This window comes from Lutjanus erythropterus, chromosome 6, assembly GCF_056507025.1.
Source record: "Lutjanus erythropterus isolate fLutEry1 chromosome 6, fLutEry1.hap2, whole genome shotgun sequence".
Taxonomy (NCBI): Eukaryota; Metazoa; Chordata; class Actinopteri; order Lutjaniformes; family Lutjanidae; genus Lutjanus; species Lutjanus erythropterus.
The window spans coordinates 7,929,506-7,955,655 of NC_139322.1; the positions used below are offsets into that span (position 1 = coordinate 7,929,506).

Here is a 26,150-nt window from a genome sequence, read left to right on the forward strand (position 1 = left end):
CAGCTTTGACGCCTTGGGACTGGAATGAAAGCTCATTAACACTGCTGCATTGTTGGATGACCTTGTTTTAGGTTCAGGGTATGCTGTGCTGCACAGCTGTGACCATCAAAAACCCCCATCTCACGAGAGATTAGATCTAAGCAGGTGACACCTGAAACTTTTCAGTGACACAGGTCCCAGGTGACTTTATGTTGTTGCGCATGGCTTCACATCACCTGCCTGTCTGTCTGGCATTTGGAAAATAAATGCTGCCCTCTGTTGAGAACACAGACGCCCTGCAATCTGCATCAAGCAGAGAGTAAATTCCCGTAAGCCTCAGTCAAATTTACACAGAAATCCTAAGAAGAATGTGGTTGAAAATGGTTACAGTCTGAACCACCAATAGTACAAGATTTATTGAAATGGTAAAGGACATTTATGCACTATATTTTGTATCTTTGTTGGTGTAAAAAAAAAAAAGGGGGGGGGGGGGGGCAAAATAATTCCCCTAGTTTGTGAATACATATTTGCAAATATATATATATATATGAAAGTATCAATGAGAAAGAATTATTAATGAAATTCTCTCAATAAAAAAACATTTTGTAATGCAAAATTCATAGGAATGTATGAAAGTATTATTCATTATAGAGTCTATAAAAGTGTCAAAACTATATAAATGTAATTTTTAGTGATGGATGCACGTATTTCTTTTTAACTAGTGAGCGTCTAGGCGCGTTGTTTTTGTGTGCTGTTTGCAGAGATGCAAAGAGAATCTGAAACTCTGTACTCAAGCAGAAGTACTGTTACATTACTGGGTGACACTTCACAATAGAATGCCTGTAATAAAGGTGTGTTAATAGGTAATAAGGCCTTTATAAGATGCCTATTAACATTAAAATGTGTTATTATGACTGTATAAGTGTCATTAATGGCATAATAAACATTTTTATTGTTAGATCATAAGACATTTAGATGTTGGTAACTTGGTGTGAAAATTACTTATTAGTTTTAATTAATCCTTTATTATTATTATTATTATTATTATTATTATTATTATTATTATTATTATGGTGGATTGTGATTTTAAGAGTAGATTACATAGTGTGATGCACATTTAAATACAAGAAAAATTACAGACTTATAAAAATAAGTCTAATAATTGTTACTTCTACCCGGATTTGTTTGTGTCTGTGTCTGTGTTTCTCGCTCTGTCTATATTTATTTGTGTGTGTTTGAGTGTTTCTATTTAGATCCTCTGGGAATGGGAGTGGGATTTCCTGCAACACATCTACGCCCATGGAATGTGTACTTTGCCAACTGTCTTTGTCGTGCCTGTCTGGTGGTACACACACACACACACACACACACACACACACACACACACAGATAGACACACACACACACACACACACACCTCTTCCTTCCTCTGTCCTGGCCAGTTAGCAGTGACAGGGACAGACATGTCTTTTATTCGTTTGACCCCGTGGTCAAATGAGGACTGAGGCACAAAGTGAAGCAGACATGAGCGAAAACATTAAAACAGATGGTGAAAATAATTCTAAACCTTAGAAAACCTCCAGTTTGTCAGCATCGTTAGGATACGTCTACCTCCTGCTGCGCAGTCACATGGTGATAACTTTCATGCTGAACATACCAGTGAATTCACATAGTATGAAATAAGTCCAACATATTATTTAGAGAATAAATGACTAGACTGTGATGATCAAATATGTGTATATATCAAAAATTGCTCAAAAGATATTGTCAGACATATAATAATAATTTGTCAGAGAATCTCACATTTGAACGGTAGACCACAAAGAATAAGAATAAAGTTAATTTTTAATTTGAAGAAAAAATAATTAGACAAAAATATCATATACCAAACAATCTGTCTGTCTCACTATTTTAATAAGTGATAGGTAACTCACCACTGCCACGCTCCAGTAAGATTCTTCAGTCTGTTGGCTTCCACACTTCTCAGTCTTTTCTCTTATTCGTTTTCAGTCTTTGGTTCGTTCACATGTCGGAGGATGATTTCTCATCACTGCAGTTCATGTGAGTTGTGGGGAGTGTTGCTGGACACAGCTTCCTGTATCTTTCTGATTGGACATGAAGTGAGTGCCTCAGGGCATGGTGTGTGTGTGTGTGTGTGTGTGTGTGTGTGTGTGTGTGTGTGTGTGTGTGTGTGTGTGTGTGTGTGTGTGTGTGTGTGAAGGAGAGAGAGAGAGAGAGAGAGAGAGAGAGAGAGAGAGAGAGAGAGAGAGAAAAAGACAGAAAGAGGTTCAGCATATAAGTGACTGAACAAACTTTGGTTTAGTTTGCTTTCACTTCACAGTTTCAGGTAAATGCTGTGGTTTTCATCTCTGACATCCTTGACTGCTGCAAAGCTGCAAATTACCACAGGAAAACTATGAAGCTCAGCTGCAGACCACAGATTCCAGTGCTCACTTCACACAAGAATTTACTAGATTTATAGTCAAGCTATTAAAAATGCTCAAAATAAATGTGGATAAATAAACACTAATATTATACTGTAATGTTTTCTGCAGAAAAAGTCACTTCCTGTCTGCTCCTATCCTGCCAGGAATATCTTTGTAGAAGCATCTTTACTGTATTTTTTGCTCAGGAAATTGTGCATCTTGTTTAATGTTTCTTAACTGTTGGCATCTTTATTTCTGTCTGTATTAACACAACACTTTTATTTCTTTGCTTGACCGTATGAACCTATGTACATGTTTGTTTAGAGTAATAAACATTTTACACAGCAGTCATATTGATCTGAAATAGTAGGTTAAACACAGGTGTTACCGATGATACTAATTAAGGTCAAGTTCCATTTGGTGTAGCAGAGCCTTTAGAGTGATTTCAGTGCTCTAAAATTATGAATATGTGTTATTTTTATAGTTAAACTATTAATAGAGTAATGCTCTAAATAAATAATAATATTGGGCTTTAATGTTTCCTGCAAAGAAAGTCATTTCCTGTCTGCTCCCATCTCAGTGTCATGATTTCATGTGAACATCTTTGTAGATGCAACTTCATCTTATTTTTTTCTTGGAAATTCATGTATCTTGTTTAATGTCTGTTAATTATTACTGTCTATATCTCTGTGTGGCTGACAGTTTGTATTAACACAATGTTTTTATTTCTTTGCCTGACCTTATAAACTTATGCATGACGTTTGCTTATAGTAACAGAACTTTTTCATGGCGGCCATATTAATCTGAAATAGTAGGGTAAACACATGTATTACCAATGATAATAATTAAGGTCACGTTATATTTGGTGTAGCAGAGCCTTTCCAGTATTTTCAGTGTGCTACATAATGAGTAGAAAGAGAACAAAGACAGGATGGATGTGAGTGAGGTTTTTTTTTTTTTTTTTTTTTTTTAACCTTATAATACTTAATTTGTTTGATTGGTATGGCAGGTAGTGTTTGAAGGTAATTGTTTTGTTTCATTATACTGATTTCCTGAGTTTATTGAATAAATGAAAAGCCAGATTACAGATGAATTCATGAATTAAGTTAATTCACTAATCTAAATAATTGTTATTATTATTTGCTTGATATTATTCAGACCAGCAATATTTTCTTTCATATTTCTCTGTACAGAAAAAAAAATCATCCAGTCATCCATCAGCTGTTGATCATGTAACCTACATTAGATTACAATAAATTGTTGGAACATCCGGGATCTACTAAAATGTGCACCACCACATCAGATGTTTTATGAGCCAGCACCACCAGAAAGATTTTTATATTTTTTTTAATTATTGTAATACAGGGCTGCTCTCTTCATAGGTCTAAACTGGCGGTTCCTCTTTGCTCCACTAGGGGCGGTGTGTCGGTGAGACGGGGGTTTCCTCTGTGCAAAGATATTTTGTGTAAAAGTGATAGACAACTCTGTGGCGAATTGTTGAAAGCACGCCGGAGAGATTCGTTTTTCAACACAGCAAAACAACAATTTTGCATTTCGAAGCGTTATGTAACACCAAAGCACACGAGCTGGCCAATAAAACCGAAGAAATGTAGTCCTCACCGATATGTTGCGGCCTCGGCTGAAGACGGCCATCCTCCGTGGGAGTGTTGTCTCCCTCACATCGTGTCATCTTTGCGGTGCGCATCAGATAAACAGTCGTCTTGGTGTTTTGCTGCTGACTTTTAGTTAGCGCTAGAAATCTAAATTCAGTCATCGTGTGTTTTACCTGGCACACAAACTGGGTGTTTTTCTTTTTTCTTTTTTTTTTAGCTTTTGAAGCTAGTGTTGCTAACAGAGAGCCGTCGTTCTCCTCGGTCTCTCAGCTGAGGGGGCTTTCATCTTGTCGTTTTCCTGCCGTCAGTATCAAGGATATTAGTTACATAATGTGGCGGTAAGCTGCTGTTAGCTTAATACCAGCCTGTTTTTAGAGAAATTCGCCGTTATCTCTTCCGCCTGTTACAAACACTTTGGTAGTAGCGGTTGGATTTAATAATGGGAATCAACAGAGTCTACATTAGCATAGGATATGCTACGTTTGGCACCTTGGTCGGACTGTCGGCTTTCCTGGTCTGGAATATAGCATACAAACAGCCATGGACGGCGGCCATGGGAGGCCTGTCAGGTATGGTAACACACCTGTAACGTTAGCCGTTACGTTAAGATGGTCTGGGATATGTAGATTTGTCTTCGTCACGTGATAGTGGAGCGTTTAACTTGGGCTAATCCCGTACAAAGCCACTACAGTCAAATATCACTGTAATCAAGTCCATCTTTAACGTCTTCCTTCCTCATTTAGTCTCACCGTTAACACTTAGAGTTTTTTGCTGTCAGTACTGGTTTGAATTAATTTTTGGTCTGTGTTAGCTGGGTTAATACTCTTAATATGGGTCACGTCTTGTTCATATGACCTGATTTGAAGATTATCCTCCTCCTCATCACACTGTTGGGCTTTTACTCTGTCTCAAACAAGAGTGCCAGTTTTAGTGAATGGCACTAAATTTAATACCAATATTAAAATTATTGTACTGAATTTTTGAGGCTGATATTGACATTACAACAAAACTGCAAAGATTAATCAGTTAATAGATTATGATTGATTATCAAATTAATGTCAAGTATTTTGATAACCGTTTGAGTCCTTTCTAAAGTATCCAAATCGTCTGATTTCATCTTCTTAAATGTGTATATTTTTTTGGTTTCTTCGCTTTTCTCTGGCAGGAAATTGAATATATTTGGGTCGTAAACAAAATAAGACACTTGTTGTGTAGGCTTTTGGAAATACTGATTGACATGTTTTCTGACAAATTTAAACAAATAAATATTAATCGTGAAAATAACCGACTGATTAATCAACTGTATATAATTGTTAGCTGCAGTCCACATTACATGAACAACAGTCTTGATACAGATTTCTTTTTTTTTTAAATTGTGACTAAGATTCATTTTGAGGAAGTCATTTTACAGTTGAAAAATAAACTTGTCACTTTTCTCTGGTTGACAAACTGTAATGGAGACACCCAGTAACCTCAAACCTAGTTTGCCATCTTTTGATATTTATTGGGCAGTATATACTCCAGTACCAAAATATCTGCGATTAATCAGTCTAATTGTAATATGTCAAACTGAAATGATCCTGAAACTATTCTGTAATTAAATGATTTATGTATTTTTTTCAAGCTGAACCACTAAACTTGAACTATTTCCTGTTATTTATTTTCTCAATTTCTTTCTTTGTGTCCAGCTCCTCTAAGCCTGTTTTGTGTTTGTCTTATTCAATAATCAAATGAATATTTTTAGGTTCTGTAGAGTTGTTTGGGTGAAATAAAACATTTCAAGATCTCACTTACCTCACCTGTATTAGGCGTGCAGAACTGTCTATGTGAGTAGTTAATTTTAGAAGGGGCATTATGGCTACACGCCGAGGCATTTATGGCACTGGCTGTTTGGCAGGGGTTTAATTCCTGCCCTGCTCTATGCTGGTTTAAAATACGCTCAATGAAAATGTCTGTGTTTGTCTCTGTCGACAGGAGTTTTGGCGCTCTGGGCTCTTGTCACACACATCATGTACCTGCAGGACTACTGGCGCACTTGGCTCAAAGGCCTCAAGTTCTTCATCACTGTTGGCGTGCTGTTCTCAGTCTTGGCGGTGGCTGCATTCATCACCTTCCTAACTCTCGCCATCACACAGAAGCAAAGTAATCCTCTCTTTGTAGCCTCTTCCTAGTTTACAATGAGTAATGTTCAGTATAATAGATAATTAGAAGAAAAGATTTATTATTAGCAACTCGTCTGCTTGATTTCCTTCCTTCCTGCATGTGTTCATCATACTGCTTTTTCTGTCCCACAGCTCCCACTGACCCGAGGAGCCTATATCTGTCCTGTGTGTGGAGCTTCCTGACGCTCAAATGGTCCTTCCTCTTGGCCTTATACTCGTACAGATATCGCCAGGAGTTTGCAGACATCAGCATCCTCAGCGATTTCTAGTCAGTACGGATTTTATAGACTGCCATGGACTTTGAGGGGTTTTAGGCTGCCAGCAGGAGCTGGTCAAAGAGTTTTTGTAACAAAGAGGAGGGAAAAGCAGACATGGCTAGATTAAAAAGTAATCTGACTTTCACCACACGGAGTTGCACTTGTTGCACTTGCTTAACAAGCTCTGTATTTGTATTGTAACCTGTTCTCCTACTTTATATTCCTGTAAGTAGTCATAAAACCTCTGAAGACTGGAACTGCTTTTGATTGAACTGCCCAAGGCTGTTAATGAAGAGGCATGCAGGTGGTTTTTCAGTCATATTTTATCTCGAGATTGTTTAATGTTAAAACAACTAACAAGGAAGATGGAAATCCCCACCGTAACAGGCTTTTAATCCAATGATAAGTTGTTAAAATGAAAGTGAAAATACTCTCAAAGCTGAAATCCTCAGAACCAAAACTAAGACCTCCTACCTGAAGCCGCTCTGCTAATGCTAGACAGTGTTTGTTGGAGTGCTTGAATGTTTGTACCCAAATGAGCTTTTTCATATTTGCAGGTTTGAACCACAGAATACTCATATCTCCAGACAGTCGCTGTCTTACTGCCCACAGAGTCAGTCTCTCCGCTCCCTTCAGTGTCAGAGAATTAATTTGAGACCTGACTTTTTAAAATCCAGATTTTCTCCCTTCTTGCTCTGCTTTCCTTTTGTGAACTGAAGACGAGGCATTCCTGTGGAATTTGTGCTATTCATGTTTTGTTCCACCAGGGGGCGATTGTTTTTTTTTTTTTTGTTTTTTTTTCTGTCAAGAGTCCATTTGAAAATTCTGACATTCCTGTTAAGAGTAAACACAAATGGACTTGATAAATAATTGCACTTTAGTCTTTGATATTGATATTGCCATTGTTTTGCACACAAATCCTGATACAATGGAAAGAGAAAATTGTCATCATTGTCTCACCCTTTTTAATGTTGAAATACACTATTTATATGTATCATTTGTTTTACAGTTAGTATGGTCTGTGGAAGTTAAACTACGCTTTGTAAGTGTCTTAGTTCTGTTGCTTACGTCTCCCTTTTACCATAAAACACGTTCAAATGTAGTTTTTGTTGATGAGAGAATGAAAGTGAGGATCATACATGTGTATATAGAAACCGAACACATTAAAGTTGCATTTATTGTTAATTACATCATGTTGTCTCTTTGCTCTTTGCACAGATGATGACAACAGGGGACAACAGTTCAAGTAACTGAGCTCTCCCTGGGTCATTTCACTGAATCAGTGCCATTTGCATGTTGTAACTTTTCAAAATTAAACCTAATCTTTTTTTTTTTTAGTTCTGTATCCTGTAAGACAAGTATAAGACTGAACTTTTCCAGAGATTGCTCCAACATTACAGTTACAGAAAGAGTTAATAATTAAAATGATTAAATATAAACTATTAAATAGTGTATAAGGAGTATAACAAACAAAACAATGCTGAATAGAATAAAAATAAAAGTAACATAAGTTTTATTTTTTTTTTAAAAAGTAAGCTAAATTAAACTAAAATAGAAAAGTGGTATTGACCATGACATTGAAAGTAATAGTGGGAGTGATGTGGAATATCAATAATATTGCATGTGATATCAGAACTGGTATTGTATGTGATAATAATGAAAAGTTAAAAGTAATATTGCATGATATTAAACATACAATTGTACATGACATCTTAATAGTAATAAGTAATATTGCTCATGTTGCACATTATATTAAAAAATGTAATATGGCAGTAAAGTAATACTGCACATAATATTATTGTTTATTGTCCACAGTGTTTCAGTGTTTCACCTGTTCTTCTTGCAGAACTACTCAAAATGTGTAATGGTCAATATCAAGGCATTTCACTTACATTTTACAAGGTTTCTAAGGGGTTTTTTTTGTTTGTTTTTTTTGCATTTTTCATAACAGATCAGGAACAGATTATCCATTTTGTAGAACTGAGTGAAAACCAGTGGACATGACCAGAATGTATACTGGAAATAGAGAATAGAGTTGTACTTATAGTGTAGTTTTTTTTTTTAAATTAAGATTTTACATCATGTATCTTCAAATTGCAATTAAGACAAAGTGTATATAATATCATAATACAATGTATTATACAGATAATTTTCAAGCATATTTATGCGTGTGATGTCCGGGAGATTTTCCAGGCACCAATTAGGAGGGTGTTGTGTTTTTTCAAGTTTCAGTCTCTAAGCTCCACCCAAAAGGTGCAGGTGTACAGTGTCTTTAGCATGGCTTGATAAGTAATCAAACAAGTGGACATGACACACATCTGAGCCAAATTCCTGCAGACGTTGAGCTTCAACAATAAGGTACAGTGCTCTCTTTTCACACATCATCTAATACAGAATCAGAGCTGATGATACTGAACAATGATGTGTTACATTCTGGAGGACCGCTCATCACTTGATTCTGACATTTTCATTCATTTATCAGTGACGTTAGTATAAGAGGACATAAATATTAAAGAGAGACCATTTAGCAAATTGATCTGAACAAAAATGTTTGCTAAATTCACATGATAATCAACTGTTTTCTTAACAGGTGTTTTTTTTTTAAATAGTGAAGAATCTCTTTTTTATTTTTCTCTGAGCTTTGACGCTGCCTAAATACTTTGCAATGTTAACAAGATCTTTCCATTTAAACACTAGTTTAATAATTTGTTCACTCTAAATAGCAAAATGCTTGCTATGCTTTTTTAAACTGCAGATATTATATTTGTAATGTATTTTTTTACAACACACAAAATGTGGTAGACCTGTTACATCTTTTCTACAGCTCACAGTGGACGGAGTGAACTTGACCGTGTGCCTTTATTTACTCGCTTGGTGCAAATATTTTAGTAGTCCAGCCAGGTTGGCTGATCCTTCACCCTTCAAGGTTAGATTAGGACCTGGTACTTGAAACGTGCCACTTAGATGTAGGACAACACAACTGCAATACTAAAGAGGCCCTCGTTTCCACCATTGTATAAGTTTAATATTCAAGTCGAGGTACTTGTGCTTTACCTGAGTCTTTTCTTTTCGTGCATGTTTCTACTTCTACTCCATTCAAACATATCAAAAGCTGATAAAATATCATATATATGATATACATATCAGTAATTTTTCAAGCAAAAATGTGAGTATTTGGTTCTTTTCCTTTAATTATATTGATTAATTTTAATAATTTTTATGTTTCAACTGTTGGTTGGACAAAACAATCTTCAGAATCTTTACAAATTTAAGAACCAATCACTTGGTCAAGAAAATAAGTCATTAAGTATGCAGGACTTTTTACAGTACTTGTAACAGAGAATTTTTACAGTGTGGTACAAGTACTTTTAGGACCTGAAGACTTTCTCCAACAGAGGTTTCAAGTATGTATGTTGTTAAAGTAAAATGATATTGATGCTACCTTCAAGACAAGACTTAAAGTTACTTCAGCTGATAGATGTTTTTTTGCATATTCATCAGCTGGGGTCAGTTACTTGTCAGTTCTTGTAACCCCTTATGTTGCATCTTTTCTGTGGTCTTAATATATTTCAGTATTCTACAGCCATGCAACCGGACCGCCCACGTTATGTGATTGACAGGCCGGCGTATAACCTCCCAGACTTTGACAGAGAGTTTGACAAAAAGAACCGACAATTCCCGCTTCGAGAGAAATTGAAGAAGCTCTTCAGGTATAGAATTACAACCTCCCTGCACAGTCAACATGAACTACATGTCTCCCTATCACACAAACTCTCCCTCTGACAAGCTTTGTGTTGTGATCAAATGGTGGAGAGCCCTGTAGCTATGATTCAATCCAAAGTTGAGACGCGTGTTGTGGACTTTTTCAAAGTAACAGTCAGAAAACCTGAGCTCTTCAAAGACCTTCTCTTGTTTGTTTCTGTCAGATGCTCTGTGTCGAGACTGAGGGGCTTGTTATTCAGACATCTGCCTGTGTTGAGCTGGCTTCCCAAGTACAAAGTGAAAGAAAACCTCCTGTGTGATGTCATCAGCGGGGTCAGCGCCGGCACCATTCAGGTTCCCCAAGGTCAGTAGATACACTCCTCTCTCTGATGCTTCTGTATAATACAAACCCCTGAAAGTTGGGATGCTGTGTAAAGCACAACTAACAGAATGCTCTGATCGACTTGCATTCAGTTGAATACAGTACAAAGACAAGATATGTAATGTTCAAACTGATATATTTTATTGTTTTTGTGTAAATATACACTCATTCTGAATTTGATTCCTGCAACATGTTTAAAAAAAAAATTGGGACGGGGCAACGAAAGACTGGGAAAGTTGAGGAATGCTCATAAAACACCTGTTTGGAACATTCTGCAGTCGCTCTGCAGGACTTTAGGGAAATCACCGTCTATAATCTATAAAAAAAAATCAGAGAATTCAGAGAAAACTCTGCATGTAAAGGGCAAGACCATAAGCCAGCATTGACTGCCAATGACCTTTGACCCCACAAGTGGCACTGCATTAAATTAATTATACATAATTACATAAAGGATACTACATGGGATCAGGAACACTTCAGTAAACACTGTTTGCTGCTGCATCTACACATACAAGTTAAGACTCTGCCATGCAAAGAGAAATGCTGCGGACTTCTCTGGAGTCTGAGCTCATCTGAGATGAACTGACACACACTGGAAAAGTGTGCTGTGGTCCTGAATGAACGTCCTGTCCTCTGGGCTACAGAGGAAAAGGAACATCTGGATTGTTACCAGTGTTAACTTCAAAGGCCAGCATCTGTGATGTCATGGCATCATGGGTGTCATATCAGTGAGGGCCCCATTAATGCCAAAAGGTACAGCAGGTTTTGGAGCAACATGTGCTTCCATCCAGACATCTTTTTCCGAGATGTCCCTGCTTATTTCAGCAAGAAAATGCCGAGACACATTCTGCACGTGTTCGAACAGCGTGGTATTGTAGTAAAAGAGTTCAGGTAATAGACTGACCTGCCTGCAGTCCAGACCTGTCTTCCATTGAAATGTGTGCAAAATACAACAACAGAGACCCCACACTGTTGAGCACCTGAAGTCGTATATAAAACAAGAATGAGACAGAATTTCACTTTCAAAACTTCAACATTTAGTGTCCTAAGTTCTCATTCAAAGAAAAGGTGATGTATCACAGTGGTTGACATACTTCTGTCCCAACCGTTTTGGAACAGGCATCTAATTCAGAATGAGTGTATATTTACAAAAAAACAGTAAACTTCATCCATTGGAACAATAAATATATTGTCTTTGTGCTACATTCAATTAAATGTAGGTTGAGAAGTTTTTGCAAATCACTGCATTATGTTTTTAATTATGATTTGTACAACATTTCAGCTTTTTGGGAATTGTGGTTTGTACATACTGACTGATACTGGCTGCTGCAGCACTGGCTCCATGGTTTTTGTATTTTCTATATGCTATGATGATTTATGTGACAGTTATAAAAAGGTTTCTGTTCCTTCCAGGCATGGCATTTGCCCTCCTGGCAAGCCTCCCTCCTGTCAACGGTCTCTATTCCTCTTTCTTCCCCCTCATCCCGTATTTCTTCATGGGCACTGCTCACCAGATGGTCCCGGGTAAATCAGAGTGATTTATCTACAGCGATTTCATATGATGACAGTGATAAGTTGCAAGAGCTGCTCGGTGCAGATCAGCTGCGCTCAGCCCGACTCTGCCCAGTCTGCAGAATGGCAAAGAAAATAGATGTGACACGCTGCTCTCTGTCTAGGTACATTTGCTGTCCTCAGCATTATGGTGGGAATCGTGTGTCTTCGCCTCGCCCCCGAGTCCGACTTCAGTCATTTCAATGCCACTCTAAATGCTACAGTTGTGGACACAGACCTGATGAATGACGTTCGCCTGGGAATATCTGGGACCCTGGCCTGTCTCACCGCAATCATACAGGTACTCAGAACACTAAAAGCTCAGCCTTTTAAACGTCCAGTATGTAAGATTTACTGAGACTTACTGGCAGAATATGGTAGAAACTGAATATAATGTCCATAATAATGTGTAATAATCTGAAAATAAGAATTGCTGTTTTTTTTAGGTACCTTATAATGACCTGTTTATATCTACAGAGGATGCAGGTCTGCCATATTGCATCGCCATGTTTCTACAGTAGCCCAGAATGTACAAACCAAACAACGGCTCTAGATAGGATCTCTTGCATTTTTTGCAAGTTTCATGTATACTAGAGGTACTCCTACAGGTTAGGAAGGGGAGGGTGAGGAGAGCTATCTGTGGCCTCACAGACAAATTTACATGCCAAGAAAGTCTGACTTTATGGTCAGGTTGGTCATAGTACTGTTCAGTTTTATGCAAAACTGCTCAGCGAACTGTGTCTCTCATCTCGTACAATATATGTCCAACACCACCATCGCTGCCACTTATAACATTATCTTACCCAAAGTGTTTTATCCAGTGACTCCTGGTCCTTTTATCAGCTGCATAAGAACAATCGAGATAAGGTGACCAGATTTCTGAAATGAAAGCCGGGGACATTCACACTTTGACCAACCAGCTCAGAAACGGATCAAAACACAATTTATTTTTGTAGGCATATTAAATTCAGAGTGTGGCAATCTAACTTGACTATCATGGAGGGTGAATGATCAGTTCGTCAGTTGTTAAAAGGAGGAGGAATGGTCAGTGTCCGACTCACCGAGGGGAGAGGGAGAGCAGGCCAAGGTCAGCTGTGCCGCAGGTCGGTTGTCACTTTGTCATCACACTTTTAAACGTCACTTGATGACAGACTTCTGAGCCGTCACGTTCGACTAGGCTGGCATCAAACGTCAGCCTGCAGGAAGCCCGACTTTGCCTTAGGGCTGCAGCATGTGGCAAGGACCTCTGCCTGCAGACAGAAACACAAGAGAGGATGAGATACCATATTTATATTGAGTTGAATCTTACATGCATACAGAAATAGCGAGAGTCCTTTCAATAGTCAGTCATTCACTCAAATCCTGCAGAACATACCTGCAGACGGAAAGACAAGAGAGGATGAGAGGCAGCAGTGTTTGCTGCATGTAACTCAATCACACCTGCCTTCAATCAGTCCCTCCATCCCACATCATACCACTGCACATAGAAAAAAACCCCCAACCACTGCCAATAGAATGGAGGTGAGGTGGCGTGAAGGTGACAATACAGGTCTACCCTGTTATAACAAGCCAATAAAAATGGGGACGTCCTCGATAATCTGGTCACCCTCAAGCAAGACCTGTTACTGGTGTGATTACATTCCAAACCCTTGCATCATAGCTTCAGTGGCTAATGTTACCTTGTGGAGAGGAAACTCTCTAATACTTCAGCAGTTTTACAACAAACAGCAACTTTATTAATTTGCAAAATTATCTTTTAAATGGACAAACATCATATGTGTAATTCATGGCACAATTCAAATAAAAAAAAAAAAAGCCTCTAAACATTAACTATTGTTCATATTTTTTCTGACGTAAGGTCCTATGGTGCTATGCCTCTGTATTTGAACCCAAACCATGATCTCTTCCTAAACTTTACCACGTAGTTTTTGTGCTTAAACCTATCCCAGCAGTTTAGGTAGCTAAACATGATCAAACTGCAGCTGTTACAAAGGGTGGGGGTGTATAAAAGTGTAGACGTGTCCTGTAGCGTTGTGAAGTCCTGCAGATCGACCTACCTGGGGTGAAATCCTACACACTGGTCCTTTAAAGTGAAATTTGAGAGAGATGAAAGAAATGTGAAGTTTTATCTAAAGCTGCCACATTCACTCTTTTACTTCTGTCTGTGTAGATCGGCCTCGGCTTCATGCAGTTTGGGTTTATAGCCATCTATCTGTCAGAATCCTTCGTCAGAGGCTTCATGACCGCTGCAGGTTTGCAGATCCTCATCTCAGTGCTCAAGTACATCTTTGGCATCAAAGTGCCGCCTTACAGTGGCCCGTTGGCAGTTATATATGTAAGTGACCCTTTCATGCTGTGATCAAAGAACATCAAAAGACTTTGGTGGTGTGATTTGCAGATAAAATACGTAATTTCAATGCTGTGTCTCAGACTCTTGTAGATATTATACGTGGCCTCCCTGATACCAACATAGCATCACTGGTATTTGCTCTGGTCAGCAGTGTGGTTCTGTTTGTGGTGAAGGAGCTGAGTGCACACTACCGCCACAAGCTGCCCTTCCCCATTCCAATGGAGATCATCATTGTAAGTAGTTTTTCCACTCACGTAGCTGTTGCTCAGATGTTTTAATAGATTCGTGACAGCATAAGGTCGATAGCGGCGATTGATCCCCTTTCCTGTTTTACACAGGTGGTGGTGGCCACAGCCATCTCAGGCCCTCTACACCTCCCGAAGAAATATCACATGGACGTAGTGGGAGAAATCCCTTTGGGGTAAAGCATGCATCGGCATATTTACAATCAATGGTTGCTTCATCAGTTAAAAGTACTCATGCATCTCATTTGTTTTTATTCAATTTCACAGATTTCCAGCACCGATCCTGCCCACAGTCAGTCAGTGGGAAGACATGCTGAGCACAGCTTTCTCCCTGGCAATCGTTGGGTATGTCATCAACTTGGCTATGGGCAGGACGCTGGCAGCCAAGCATGGCTACGATGTGGATCCCAACCAGGTAGAACAACTGCATATGTTTTCTTTTTTACTAGTTCTAAATTTATATTTTATTCCATTTTGTAAACACCACATGCATGCTGTCACACAGGAAATGTTGGCTCTTGGCTGCAGCAATTTCCTTGGGTCCTTCTTTAAGATCCATGTGATCTGCTGTGCCCTGTCTGTGACCCTGGCTGTGGACAGCGCTGGTGGAACATCACAGGTCAGTGCTGACTCTTCAAGGTGCTGTCATTGAGTTTATGTATAGAGTGCTGCAGGGGTGACGTAATTTTGTAAGCCAGCTCAGAAGTTAGCATTGCTGTGGTTCTTTTGACATTTTTTTCTGTTGAATTTTGGATTAGTGCAGGAAATAAGATCTGTGGTGATACTGACACATTTTCTCCAGCAAGATAATCTTTATCTTTTTGTTTTAAAAGAAAACAGTGTAAAATGGCAAGTATAGACAAGGAAACACATTTTAAGAAATAAAAAAACTAAAACTGTTACTAAAAATAGTTAATAAAAACAGTTAGGCATAAAACCCACTGACCTTGACATAAGGGGACAAAAAAAAAAATACCAGGGAAGGCAAAGTGATAACCCGCCCTACCCTGATTGGACAGTACTCGTTGCCTTAGTTGGTTTGGTTCTTTTACTTTGGGTAGGTTTGGGCACGAGTGAGACTGGTTAGGGTTATGGTAAGAATATCAGGGCAGGCAAATCAGAGGCAGCATCCAAATATGGTAATTCATTTCCAGGCTTTGGGACTCATTCCTAAGATTTCATGAAAAAAAATTACGAATTATAAAGAAAATGCCGAAACTGTCGACTGCTGCATATCTGTTTCTGCCCTCCTACAGTTTGCCAGTCTGTGTGTGATGCTGGTTGTGATGGTTACCATGCTGGCACTGGGAGCCTTCCTGAAACCACTTCCAAAAGTAGGTGAACAACGGTGTCTGATAGTGGCATCTTTCAAAAATTAGACACAACATTTAAGTAGAGGGAAGAGAAAACTCTAGGCATGATTGGGGACCTTTGTTGTTTCCACAGTCAGTGCTTGGAGCTTTGATTGCAGTGAACCTGAAGAACACACTCCTACAACTGTCAGACCCTTTCTACTTGTGGAAAAAGAGCAAACTGGACTGCGTAAGTCACCGTCTCATATGCAATATTGCATTGTCTTTTTGGCATATTTTATCTTATTCTATTGTTCTTCCTCCTCCAGTTTGTGTGGGTTGTGTCCTTCTTGGCCACATTCTTTCTCAGCTTGCCTTATGGAGTTGCAATCGGAGTTGGCTTTTCCATCCTCGTCGTGATATTCAAGACGCAGTTGTGAGTAAACGCCTCGCAATACGCTTTATTTTTGAACCATAAGACAATGCAGCAGAGTGTAAAATGTGTAATAATCTATCACTCTGTTTCTCATAGTCGTAATGGTTCCGCAGTGGTTCAGATTATGGATACAGATATCTACAAAAACCCAAAGGTGTACAGTAAGGTATGGAATGTATAATATAATATTTTGTGTATTTTTGACATTACACATGCTATAAGAGGACCTGCATCTCATTTATTTCTAAAAACTTCACAGGTGACGTCAATAAAAGGTGTGAAAATAGTCAACTACTGCTCACCGCTCTATTTTGCAAATGCTGAAATATTTCGCCAGAGGGTCATCAGAAAGGTACAGTGAACAAAATGACTCAAGGTTAGCGAGGTTTGAATGAATGTGTTTATGTGGCGTACGGGTGTTTACATAGCCATGTTTGTGCTTAGACCGGGCTGGACCCTGGCAAACTTATCCTGGCCAGGCGGAAGTTCTTAGAGAAAGAACAGAAGGAAAAAGAGAAAGAGGAGAAGAAGGACAAGGAGACAAGAAGGAGGAAACCCAGCTCTTTGGTTAACATGAAGTCTCAGGTGGGACGTTGTACCTGGCAGCTCATGCAAAACCTCTTAAGGGGTCATGAGTCTACTGTCAATATTTCCTGCTCAGTTAAACATTACAGAGCTTTCCTGAATGTACAACCTGTGACCTTTTCTGTTCAGCTTTCTCTGTGTATTTCCTCGGAATCTAGACCATATCTCAGCTGGAACTGCAGAATGACTTTGATATCAACGATGGCAGCGCCAACAAACCCGAAACTCCTACCAGCTATGTCAACTTCCACTGTAGTGACACTGAGCTGGGCGAGCGGGCGCCGGACCAAGAGCCGCCCAGTCCCTCTGCTGTCACGCTGGAGTCCCAGCCCATGCCTTTCCACACCCTCATCCTCGACCTGGCAGGGGTCTGCTTCATAGACCTGATGGGCATCAAAGTATTGACAAAGGTTATGAGTGATTTGTATTTAAGACAGGACTATCTGTGTCCTTTCAGAGACACATCCCCTTCACTACGCAACACCACCCTTTACATAACCTACTGTACTTAATTTGAATCCAAACCACCGTTTTCTCTTCAACCAACCCAAGTTGTTTTTGTGCCCAAACCTAACCATGTATTTTTGGTGACTAAACGTAACCAAACAGCGGTGTGTCTTGTAGAAGGTTCAACCTGTAGTGCTGTGCAGGTTACCTCGACAGTTAATGTTAACTAACTAATCGCCTTGCTAATGGTTAGTCTACTGACATCCACAGACACAAGCAAAACCAGAGTATGATTCAACACCTCAGTTTCTGGTGTTGAAATGCTCATGCTAAAGAAATCTAGTGCAACGTTTACAAAAAAAAGAGGAACTAACCTGGATTACGTAAACTTGGGTTACCACAGACCTTTGCCTCTGCACTGCGCTGTAACTCTGTTCTCCTGTAGCCTGCAAATCAAAGAACCCCTGATATACAAAAGGTTCTATTTTCAAATCAAATGTCAAACCTTTTTTCTTTTTTGGCAAATCGTTCTGTGATTTGGGAGATTGAACCTCCTTACTTTGCAAAAATGTAAGAGTTTGGGGCACAATCATCCAATCACAATCCAACTCGTCTTCTTTCTTTTGTTTCCCACACAGATGAACTCAAGCTACACGATGCTGGGCATTAAACTGTACCTGGCTAATGTTCAAGGTAAATTATTCAATGACTTAAGTGCATTTCACACCTGCTGGCTCCACTGAACAGTGAGCAGTGTGTAAAGGCGCCTTGCCATTTATCAAGCTGAAAATCCATGTAGGTCTGTGAAGGACACTCGCAAGTCAGAGATTACACGTCTAAACACTTGTCACAGGGTGCACGTGCCTTCCATTTCCTCATGAGATAAAGGGGAGGATCCACAGTAATATTTAATTTATTTAATTTGATTACCTTTAACCTAAAAGAACTTAAAACTGACCTAAAAGAACCTAAAACCGCCATTAGTTTTGGTTTTTTTTAGGTTAGTTTTAGGTTCTTTTAGGTCAGAAATCTCCTAATGTCAAATGTTTTTGACAACAAATCACAGCATGAATTTTTCTGTGCTGTTCCTCAAGATCTTGGTGTCTTAATGTGGTGTTTTGGACGAATTTTGACCATATTTATTAATTCTCAAGTGGCTAAAAATGACAACATTTTGCACCAAATCTGTGTAATAAATTGTATCAACTCAAAAACTGCTGCAACAACTTATGAGACATGATAGAAGGACAAAAATGACCATCATATACGTCCATCATAATGTTCTCAGCCTTAATACACTTTAAACTTTCAGCATTTGAATATGTACATAAAGAAAATACAACGTTAATTACAGATTTTTTACTAGAAAACACAGTGCTGAGCTGTATGTATACCATTTCCAAATGGCATACGTACACTGTTGACTTGCTGTAGCATGTTAGGGAAGGAAAGAGTGTAAGAGGTTAAACATCAAATCAGTGTTCTTCTCTTGGCATATACTGCAGTATAGACATTTTATTCCTCTTTAAATACTGCATGAACATCGAGGCAAAATCCCTTGTTTCACTGTGTTCAAGTCCTTGTGTGAATATTTGTTGTCTTGCTGCCTGCAGCCCAGGTGTACGAGGAACTGGAGGCTGGAGGAGCTTTTGATGACGGCAACATTGCCCGCAGTAATCTCTTCCTTTCTGTCCACGATGCCATTCTGTTTGCTCAGCAGACCACTGGAGAGAGGCGACTCTCCCCAAAGGTAGGCCCCGCTGTATAAAATAACCTTATCATACCAACCCTTTTCATAACATCACATACAGACACCTGCTGTTCAAAGGTTCGAAGGTTAGGGATACAGGGAGAGATTAAGAGGAACAGAAAAGCAAGATTTATCCTCTGAGTAACAAATTCCTCTTTTAGCACGGCTTTTGTCACCTTATCTGTTTCGACAAGGGTAAACAGAAATGTCACAAAGGTTTTTGTGACACATTAAGTGCCACAACAAACAGAGTTGTAAGTTACACCAAGGTCATGCTGCATATTATACGCTGTGTGCCTCATTTTGTCATCTCTTGCTGCCTGACAGGGGTGGATTTAGTCATTCTGGGGCAAATAAAAAGGCATGTGGCCCTCCACATCACTTGTTCTCCATCTTTTTCAACACTTGCATCATTAATAAGTCTTAACTTTTATTTGTGGCGGAGTGCAGAAGATGAATTAAATGAGAAATCTGTCATATAAATACATAAACCATAAATCATAAAATGATGATAATATGCCATCAGAGATCAAGGAAACATGCTAAGCTGAAATACTCGCTTTTACATCAAAGCTGCAGCCTGTGTCCTCCTTTGAATTTTTTATTCTGGGCTGGAATAACTGTTTTGAATGCCTATTTCACGTTGATTAGAGATCAAATTAATGCTGAATGTTTGCTGAATGAGTTAGTGTCTTTTTATGAGTTGTAAGAAATCTTTAATAATCTTGTAGAAGGCGTAGATCTTTATAACGGTCAAATTGTGCAATATGTTAATGGAGTTTGGCAGGCAGCAAGACAGGCAAGTGTGTATTTGTGTGCATTTTCATAACAGTGAGCTTTTATTTTCAGGATAATGGCCTGTACTGTACATTTTTGCATGCTCAACTGCTTCATATTGCTCCTTTGAGGATTATCACAGCCTCAGGCAGTGGATACTAATGTATCTCTTGCCAGAGGGTGGCAGGATAAACAGGATATGGCTGTTTTGAAAGAAATTTGTTGTTTTGCTTTCTTTCTTTCTTTTCTATTTTTTTGGCACCCCAACTGCTCTTTCTTGAGGAAAGACACAACTCACAGCTCAGACTGATGCTCCAGAATCAGCAGTTACTCGGCTTGATTAGGAGATAAATCCTAGAGTGGGGGCGGACTAAAACATTTTGCACCTTTTGTAAGGAGCAAGAGGAGCCAAGGTTCAGTCTCTCAACTGTTTAAGAAATACAAAAACAAATGTTTCAGTCTAGGTTTTCCCAGGGCCCTTCCTACAGTGAGGCCGTGAGCCATTGTTCCTCCCACTTTGTCCCTGCACTGTAGAGTTACCTTAGCTAAAGCTTGCCTCTATCATCTGTTTCTATATATATATTGATATATAACTGTTTGCTTGTTTGACTTTAAATATGTGACTTCTCGGGTGCAGACAGAGAAAGCAAGACAGGAACTCGCCTTTAACGTTAATGAGGATCTGGAGCAGGTATGCACCGGTTTAACTGAAACAAAATGTCAATTACCTTCCTACTTTTATTTATCATCAAGCCATTATTTTCTAAGAGTCATTTTGCTTTAACAGGAAATGTTTTGAGCACTGATTGCTGCAGTGAAGATGAGCAGAAGGAACACGCCGAAGACACTGACAATAATCTTCAATGTCACTGCAATTTATGCAAATTTGTTGTTGCCAAATTACATGATGTGCTTGATCTTGTATCAATTATCTAAATAAAATGTTTTACTTTGTGGTTGTGGGCACAGTAATCAGTACTTGACTCCACTGACAGGGGGTGGTGCATACCAGCACATGAGACCCCAGTAACAAGTGAAACGCTGAGCAGATAATGAGGGGAACTCTCAGGCTCAGTTCGCCCACCCCTCACGGTAACTGTGGCGTGAACCTGCTGACTGCGCAGTCATACAGAAGTGGTCTTGTAATTAACTGAGAGCGTGCACGGCCGCAGCTGCGAGGTGTAGCCAGCTGAGCAGTCTGGGTAAGTCCCAGTGGAGGCGAGACGCACAGAGAGGCTAAACTCGAACGAAAGGCATCAGCAGTTTCATGACTTAGTTGTCTTCAGACTCTGTTAAGGACCGCAGTCTCCATCATTTTCCATGAAGCAGAATAAAGCTTCAACAGCCAAAATAGAACTTGTAATTGGTGCCAGTTGCACCAGTACGCTGAAAAAAAAAAAAAAAATTATTGGACCAGTTTAAAAAAAAATACTTCAGTTGGTAACACACAACACAATTGCTTTAAGTTAAATGTACTTAATAATTTGTTTGCTTTCAAATCAGCAGTTTGCATTAATGCAACATAGATTTAAGGCAGGTCAACTTAAAAGTTTCCAGTTTTGCAGTTCAGTTATTTGCTTTACCCAAAGGCATAATTTGGTGATACAGGACCCTGACGTGAAGCCTGACGAGGTTTATTTCTCTACAGTGACCTGTTTGCTCTACATTATCCCACAAATTACACGGCTACTTACTTTATATAATGAATAATTTGACACAAAATACTGATTTAAAAATGTTATTGCCATAGCAACGCTCTGCCGAAGAGAAATAACAGACCTCAGAAAGCTGTAAGTGACCAATCAGAATCAAAGCCGTGTAATAATCCTCCTTAACAAGCTACTAGCATGTATCCAGGAAAAATATTTTTTATTGTAAACTTAGAGCATGTTTTCTAACTCAGTTTGTTAAATGTAATACATGTAATTGCTAATGCTTGTATGAATTAACATTAGCCTGTCTTAATGTCAGCTTGTTTCATTCAGTGAGTTTACAAAAACACAGTTTCACAAGTTCAGGTGGACCATTTTGCATCTAATATAATATATTATTTGATCACAAAATATAATCTCGTCTTACATTCGACTTCGCCAAAAGAAAATGGTGGCTCACCTGCAGAGGGAGTCATGATGTTAGACCAACAACACTGAGAGAATCCTGACCGACACACTTAACTGAAATAAGAATAGCAGGTTTAGGTTGCAGGATGTAATTTCAAGTTGCTATAATCCACAAAAATCGCCATCACTAAAGCAGGAATCTGTTTGAGACTCATTTTAAACATTACATTACTTTAATTACTACTGAAATACACTTTTTACAGCGTAGAGCGACTGTAACAAAGAGAAATATGTGGGCCAAGTAACGTGTGTTTGTGTAGCAGGTGCTTAAAGGCCTGCGGTGCGTAGCGTAGCAGCAGGCTGACAGCGGTGTTGGTATGCATGTGACGCATGAATGGATTTATGAAGCTATTAAGAAATCATCCTAAGGTATTCTGGCACACATCTGCTCCTCTGCTCTCCTTCCTCTCTGCAGCAAATTGGCACCACAAGTGATTACAAGGTTTCTATGGCCATCAGCTTTAATTTGGAGCTCTGGGAAAGTCTCTCATCACTTAATATGTGTGTGTGTGTGTGTGTGTGTGTTCAGTTTCATCACCTGCAGCTCATCCTTCTCTTTCTTCTCTCCCTCATTGTTTTCAGACCGTCTGTCGAAGCCCTTTGCCTGGGCCTGATTGAATTCATTTGAATTAGGGAAATATTCAGATTGAAAGAATTAGTTTGACCATTGTTTCATGTGAACCATCATGCCGTTCTGTCCTGCCTGCACTGTCCATAAATGTTTGAATGCTTGACTGTCTTTTCACTTTATCCCCAGAATCCAGAGATGGTTTTGCAGGTTTGTTTTTCAAACTATGACCCACATATGATGAAATCCATGCTGCACACTCTCAGATCCTGGTATTGTAAGATGTCAAATCTTGAGCATATCTTATCTCTGGACTGGGACCACGTTGACTCTATCAGAATATGGAGTTAAGATATTTTTCTGATAAGACTAATGCTATATTTTGAATGCAACACACGTGCTTCAATGACAAAGAGTGATTATATGCCATAGATTTGGTCTTTTTCTTGCCAAATATTGAGCATCTGGTTATTTTATTTAATGTGTATGCAAGATTCAATGTATCTGGACACAATATGAGGCAAATGCTGGCTTTAGTATTTGAATAAATCTCCAGATATCCTCCAGATATGATCTAGATTCTTACAAGATATATTCAGATTCTGGTGTATTTTCTACAGCATAAATTATGTCCCAATTACATCCCAGAGCAGAGGTTTCAAATCACATGACTTAGACTCGAGTCACAAACTTGATGACTTTAGATTCAACTTGACAAAATCCAAAAAAGCCTTGAGACTCGACTTGGACTTTGTACTAAAATAAGTATTGAATCGTTGGGAAAACATTTTGTTTTGTCTTAGCAAAGTTTAAATGACAGAGGAATTCCAACATTGCAGTTGGAACACATATTATATCCTTTCTTGTTAGTGCAAAATAGTAAAGTATGTTGATTTTCCTGTATACTTACTGAAAAAACAATGTACAATGTGTTAATATACAGAACATCCTGCACACAATAAGGATGTAGTATGGCAGGGATCTTCAACTACATTTATCCTATATGGCCAGAATCTTTCTAAGGAAAATTTCTCATTTCAAATTTTTCAAATTAATTTACTTAGGCCTACTTCTTTAGACTTTTTCAAACATTCTGTAAGCAACCATGATCTGATTTTAGGCTGCACACAGCATGAGTCTACTAATGGCAAAACTTAAAGAAGTTGCTGAGAAATTGTTGTGAAATCTGCAGCTCTGCAGCCAACAGTTCGCTGTGGCTGTTACTGTCATTTCCTGTGACCACTTCATAACAAATGTCAGCTCTTATTTCACCAGTTAAATGCTTTTAGTGTGACGCTGCATTAGTAGGAAATGTTCGGTTTGCATCAGCAGCAACTTAATACAGTTTAACGTGTGAATGCTGCAAACATATAAATATTCCAGTAGTTTCATCAGTGGCAGCTCTGCAGGTTGGATGGGTAGCTGTGGTGGGCTGAATGTGGCCTGCAGGCTGCCAGTTGATGATCCCTGTAGTATGCAGCAGGGACACATGTTACTGTCTCCATCTATTATTTCAGAGATTACAGTGCAGGGTCTGTCGGGGTGAACACACTTTTGCACTTGTGGGGTTGCAGTGCCTTGCTCAGGGCCACTTTTCAAAGACTTTAACACCAGTAACACACTTTAGCTGGCAGCCGGAATCACCCACCCACCGGTGCCAGGAACTCTTTGTTACAGCTCAGCCTCCCTGACCTCATTACATTTAAAGTTCTGGTGTATTGCTTTTATTCTTTTTTTTTCATTTATCTAAATTTACTTTAGGCTTTGGCCTATTTTGCTCTTTAATTTGACCTTCTTGATATTGTTCCCTTTAATTACTCCTTATCACTGAAGCTATAGGTAGAAAATAAAACCCCTATCCTTTGTGGAGGTCAAACGATGATTACGTTGAATTATGAAATGCTTCTAGCTAAATCCCTTTTCAAATGAGATACTGTTATAATGGACTAGCTTCTCAATCCCTGTAATTGCAAGTTCACATAAAAATTAATTTTACACCCCTTGCACATCCATTGACCATGATGGTTTAATTAACAAGGTCCCTTTTAGAAATTTGAGACGAAGAGATTTATGTATTAAATTTGTTTACACGCCCAGTGGTTTCATACTGTTGAGACTAATTGCATGGTGTCAGAGGGTATCTCCTCATTGAGTCATGGGACCTTGTCATTTAGCACTCGCCTGGCTTTTATGATGAGCTGCTGTGCCTGAGAGAATATTCCGCTCTGACCTTTCAGAATCAATATTTAAATTAGGGGCGCTTTAATAAAGAGCCAAGAAGCCAAATTTTATGAAAAGACTGTTGCTGAAATGGGCTGCGGGGTTGTACGAGCCATCTGAGGGAGTGAGGATGAGCAACCAAAACCACCTCTGGAAATTTGAATAATGTCTGTTTGACATTGATCAAGCGACAGCAGTTGGTGCTTTGCATATGCATTTCATAGACCTATGTTTGGGGATCTATTCTGCTTCATTAATTAAGCGGTCTGCAGCCAGGGAATCATAAATCTTGATTGTGCAATGTCAGCAAATTGTCTTTGGACAGGGTTTGTTTACAAAGTCGCTGAAGGCAAATCTGACCACTGATAGCTGGTATTAATTAATGCTACATATTGTCTCATTCCAGCAGTTCAACAGCAATCAAATGCACCAACAATGGAACATTCTCTGATAATTAATTAAAGCATGAAATTATTGAGTCTCTGACTGGAGGATGGTTAATTATTTATAGTTAAATTAAGCCACAACCCCATGTCTGATGGAAAATGCTGCTCAACCTGCTTGCCATTTTTGTTTTTCTCTTTAGCAACTCGTAAATGTAATGAGTTCTTTCATTTCACGGTGACATTATTGCATTAAAAGTAATCACTGTGTTTATTTCAAAAGTTGCTGACCTTTATGGAATGATTAAAAACTAGTTTGAAATTGAGGCCGCAGAAAAGCTCTTAAAAAAAGCTCCATATTTTTAGTTTTTAAAAAAATACTTTTGTGGGAGAGGAAGGAAGGAATTTAAAAACCACAGCACACTTTTCCACTTAGCGTCAGTTCATCTCAGATGAGCTCAGGCCTAAAGAAGTCTGCAGTGTTTCTGAATGATGCTGCTATACGTCTTTCTCTTTGCACGGTAGATGCAGCAACAAACCATGTTTGCTGAAAACGGTTTTCTGAAGTGTTTTGAGCCCATGCAGTATCCTTTATACAACTTTGTGGGTTTTTAATACAGTCTTTTTAATGGAGTGCTGTCTGAGGGGTCAAAGGTCGCAGGCATTCCATGTTATTTGTTGTCCTTGCCTGTCATGTGCAGATATTTATCTTTTTTCTCCCTATTATGGATTGTAAATGGTGAAATCCCGAAATTCTGCAGTTTTGTGTTGAGAAACTTTGTTTTTTCCACATCCTTGTTTGTGAACAACTGAACCTTTCAAGGATGCCTCTTTAATACCCAATCACGATACACTCACCTGTTACCAATTAACCTGAATGCTCCAGTCAGGTGTTTTTTGAACAT

General features: G+C 38.9%; 2 protein-coding genes across 2 annotated transcripts; both read left to right on the top strand.

Annotated features, from left to right (window-relative positions):
- Positions 1–4,231: 4,231 nt before the first annotated feature.
- On the top strand, positions 4,232–7,496 carry slc48a1a (solute carrier family 48 member 1a). The gene is made up of 3 exons (XM_084720420.1): positions 4,232–4,587; positions 5,993–6,160; positions 6,313–7,496. The coding sequence occupies exons 1-3, from the start codon at positions 4,458–4,460 to the stop codon at positions 6,447–6,449; spliced, it is 435 nt and encodes a 144-aa protein (XP_084576546.1). The 5' UTR covers positions 4,232–4,457; the 3' UTR covers positions 6,450–7,496.
- A 2,526-nt stretch (positions 7,497–10,022) lies between these two features.
- On the top strand, positions 10,023–20,879 carry LOC146324806 (solute carrier family 26 member 9-like). The gene is made up of 20 exons (XM_084722053.1): positions 10,023–10,147; positions 10,364–10,503; positions 11,935–12,045; positions 12,198–12,373; positions 14,243–14,407; positions 14,503–14,655; positions 14,761–14,843; positions 14,935–15,082; positions 15,173–15,286; positions 15,924–16,001; positions 16,114–16,209; positions 16,289–16,395; positions 16,492–16,561; positions 16,655–16,747; positions 16,840–16,980; positions 17,139–17,390; positions 18,066–18,120; positions 19,041–19,177; positions 20,592–20,645; positions 20,742–20,879. The coding sequence occupies exons 1-20, from the start codon at positions 10,023–10,025 to the stop codon at positions 20,751–20,753; spliced, it is 2,310 nt and encodes a 769-aa protein (XP_084578179.1). The 3' UTR covers positions 20,754–20,879.
- Positions 20,880–26,150: the final 5,271 nt, after the last annotated feature.

Bases quoted from the DNA above. Each gene is read 5' to 3' on its own strand.
- slc48a1a (XM_084720420.1), top strand. From the start codon at position 4,458: ATGGGAATCAACAGAGTCTACATTAGCATAGGATATGCTACGTTTGGC. The intron at 4,588-5,992 runs GTATGGTAACAC...CTCTGTCGACAG, and splicing joins GGCCATGGGAGGCCTGTCAG to GAGTTTTGGCGCTCTGGGCT. The intron at 6,161-6,312 runs GTAATCCTCTCT...TCTGTCCCACAG, and splicing joins CGCCATCACACAGAAGCAAA to CTCCCACTGACCCGAGGAGC.
- LOC146324806 (XM_084722053.1), top strand. From the start codon at position 10,023: ATGCAACCGGACCGCCCACGTTATGTGATTGACAGGCCGGCGTATAAC. The intron at 12,374-14,242 runs GTACTCAGAACA...CTGTCTGTGTAG, and splicing joins GTCTCACCGCAATCATACAG to ATCGGCCTCGGCTTCATGCA. The intron at 16,748-16,839 runs GTACAGTGAACA...GTTTGTGCTTAG, and splicing joins GCCAGAGGGTCATCAGAAAG to ACCGGGCTGGACCCTGGCAA.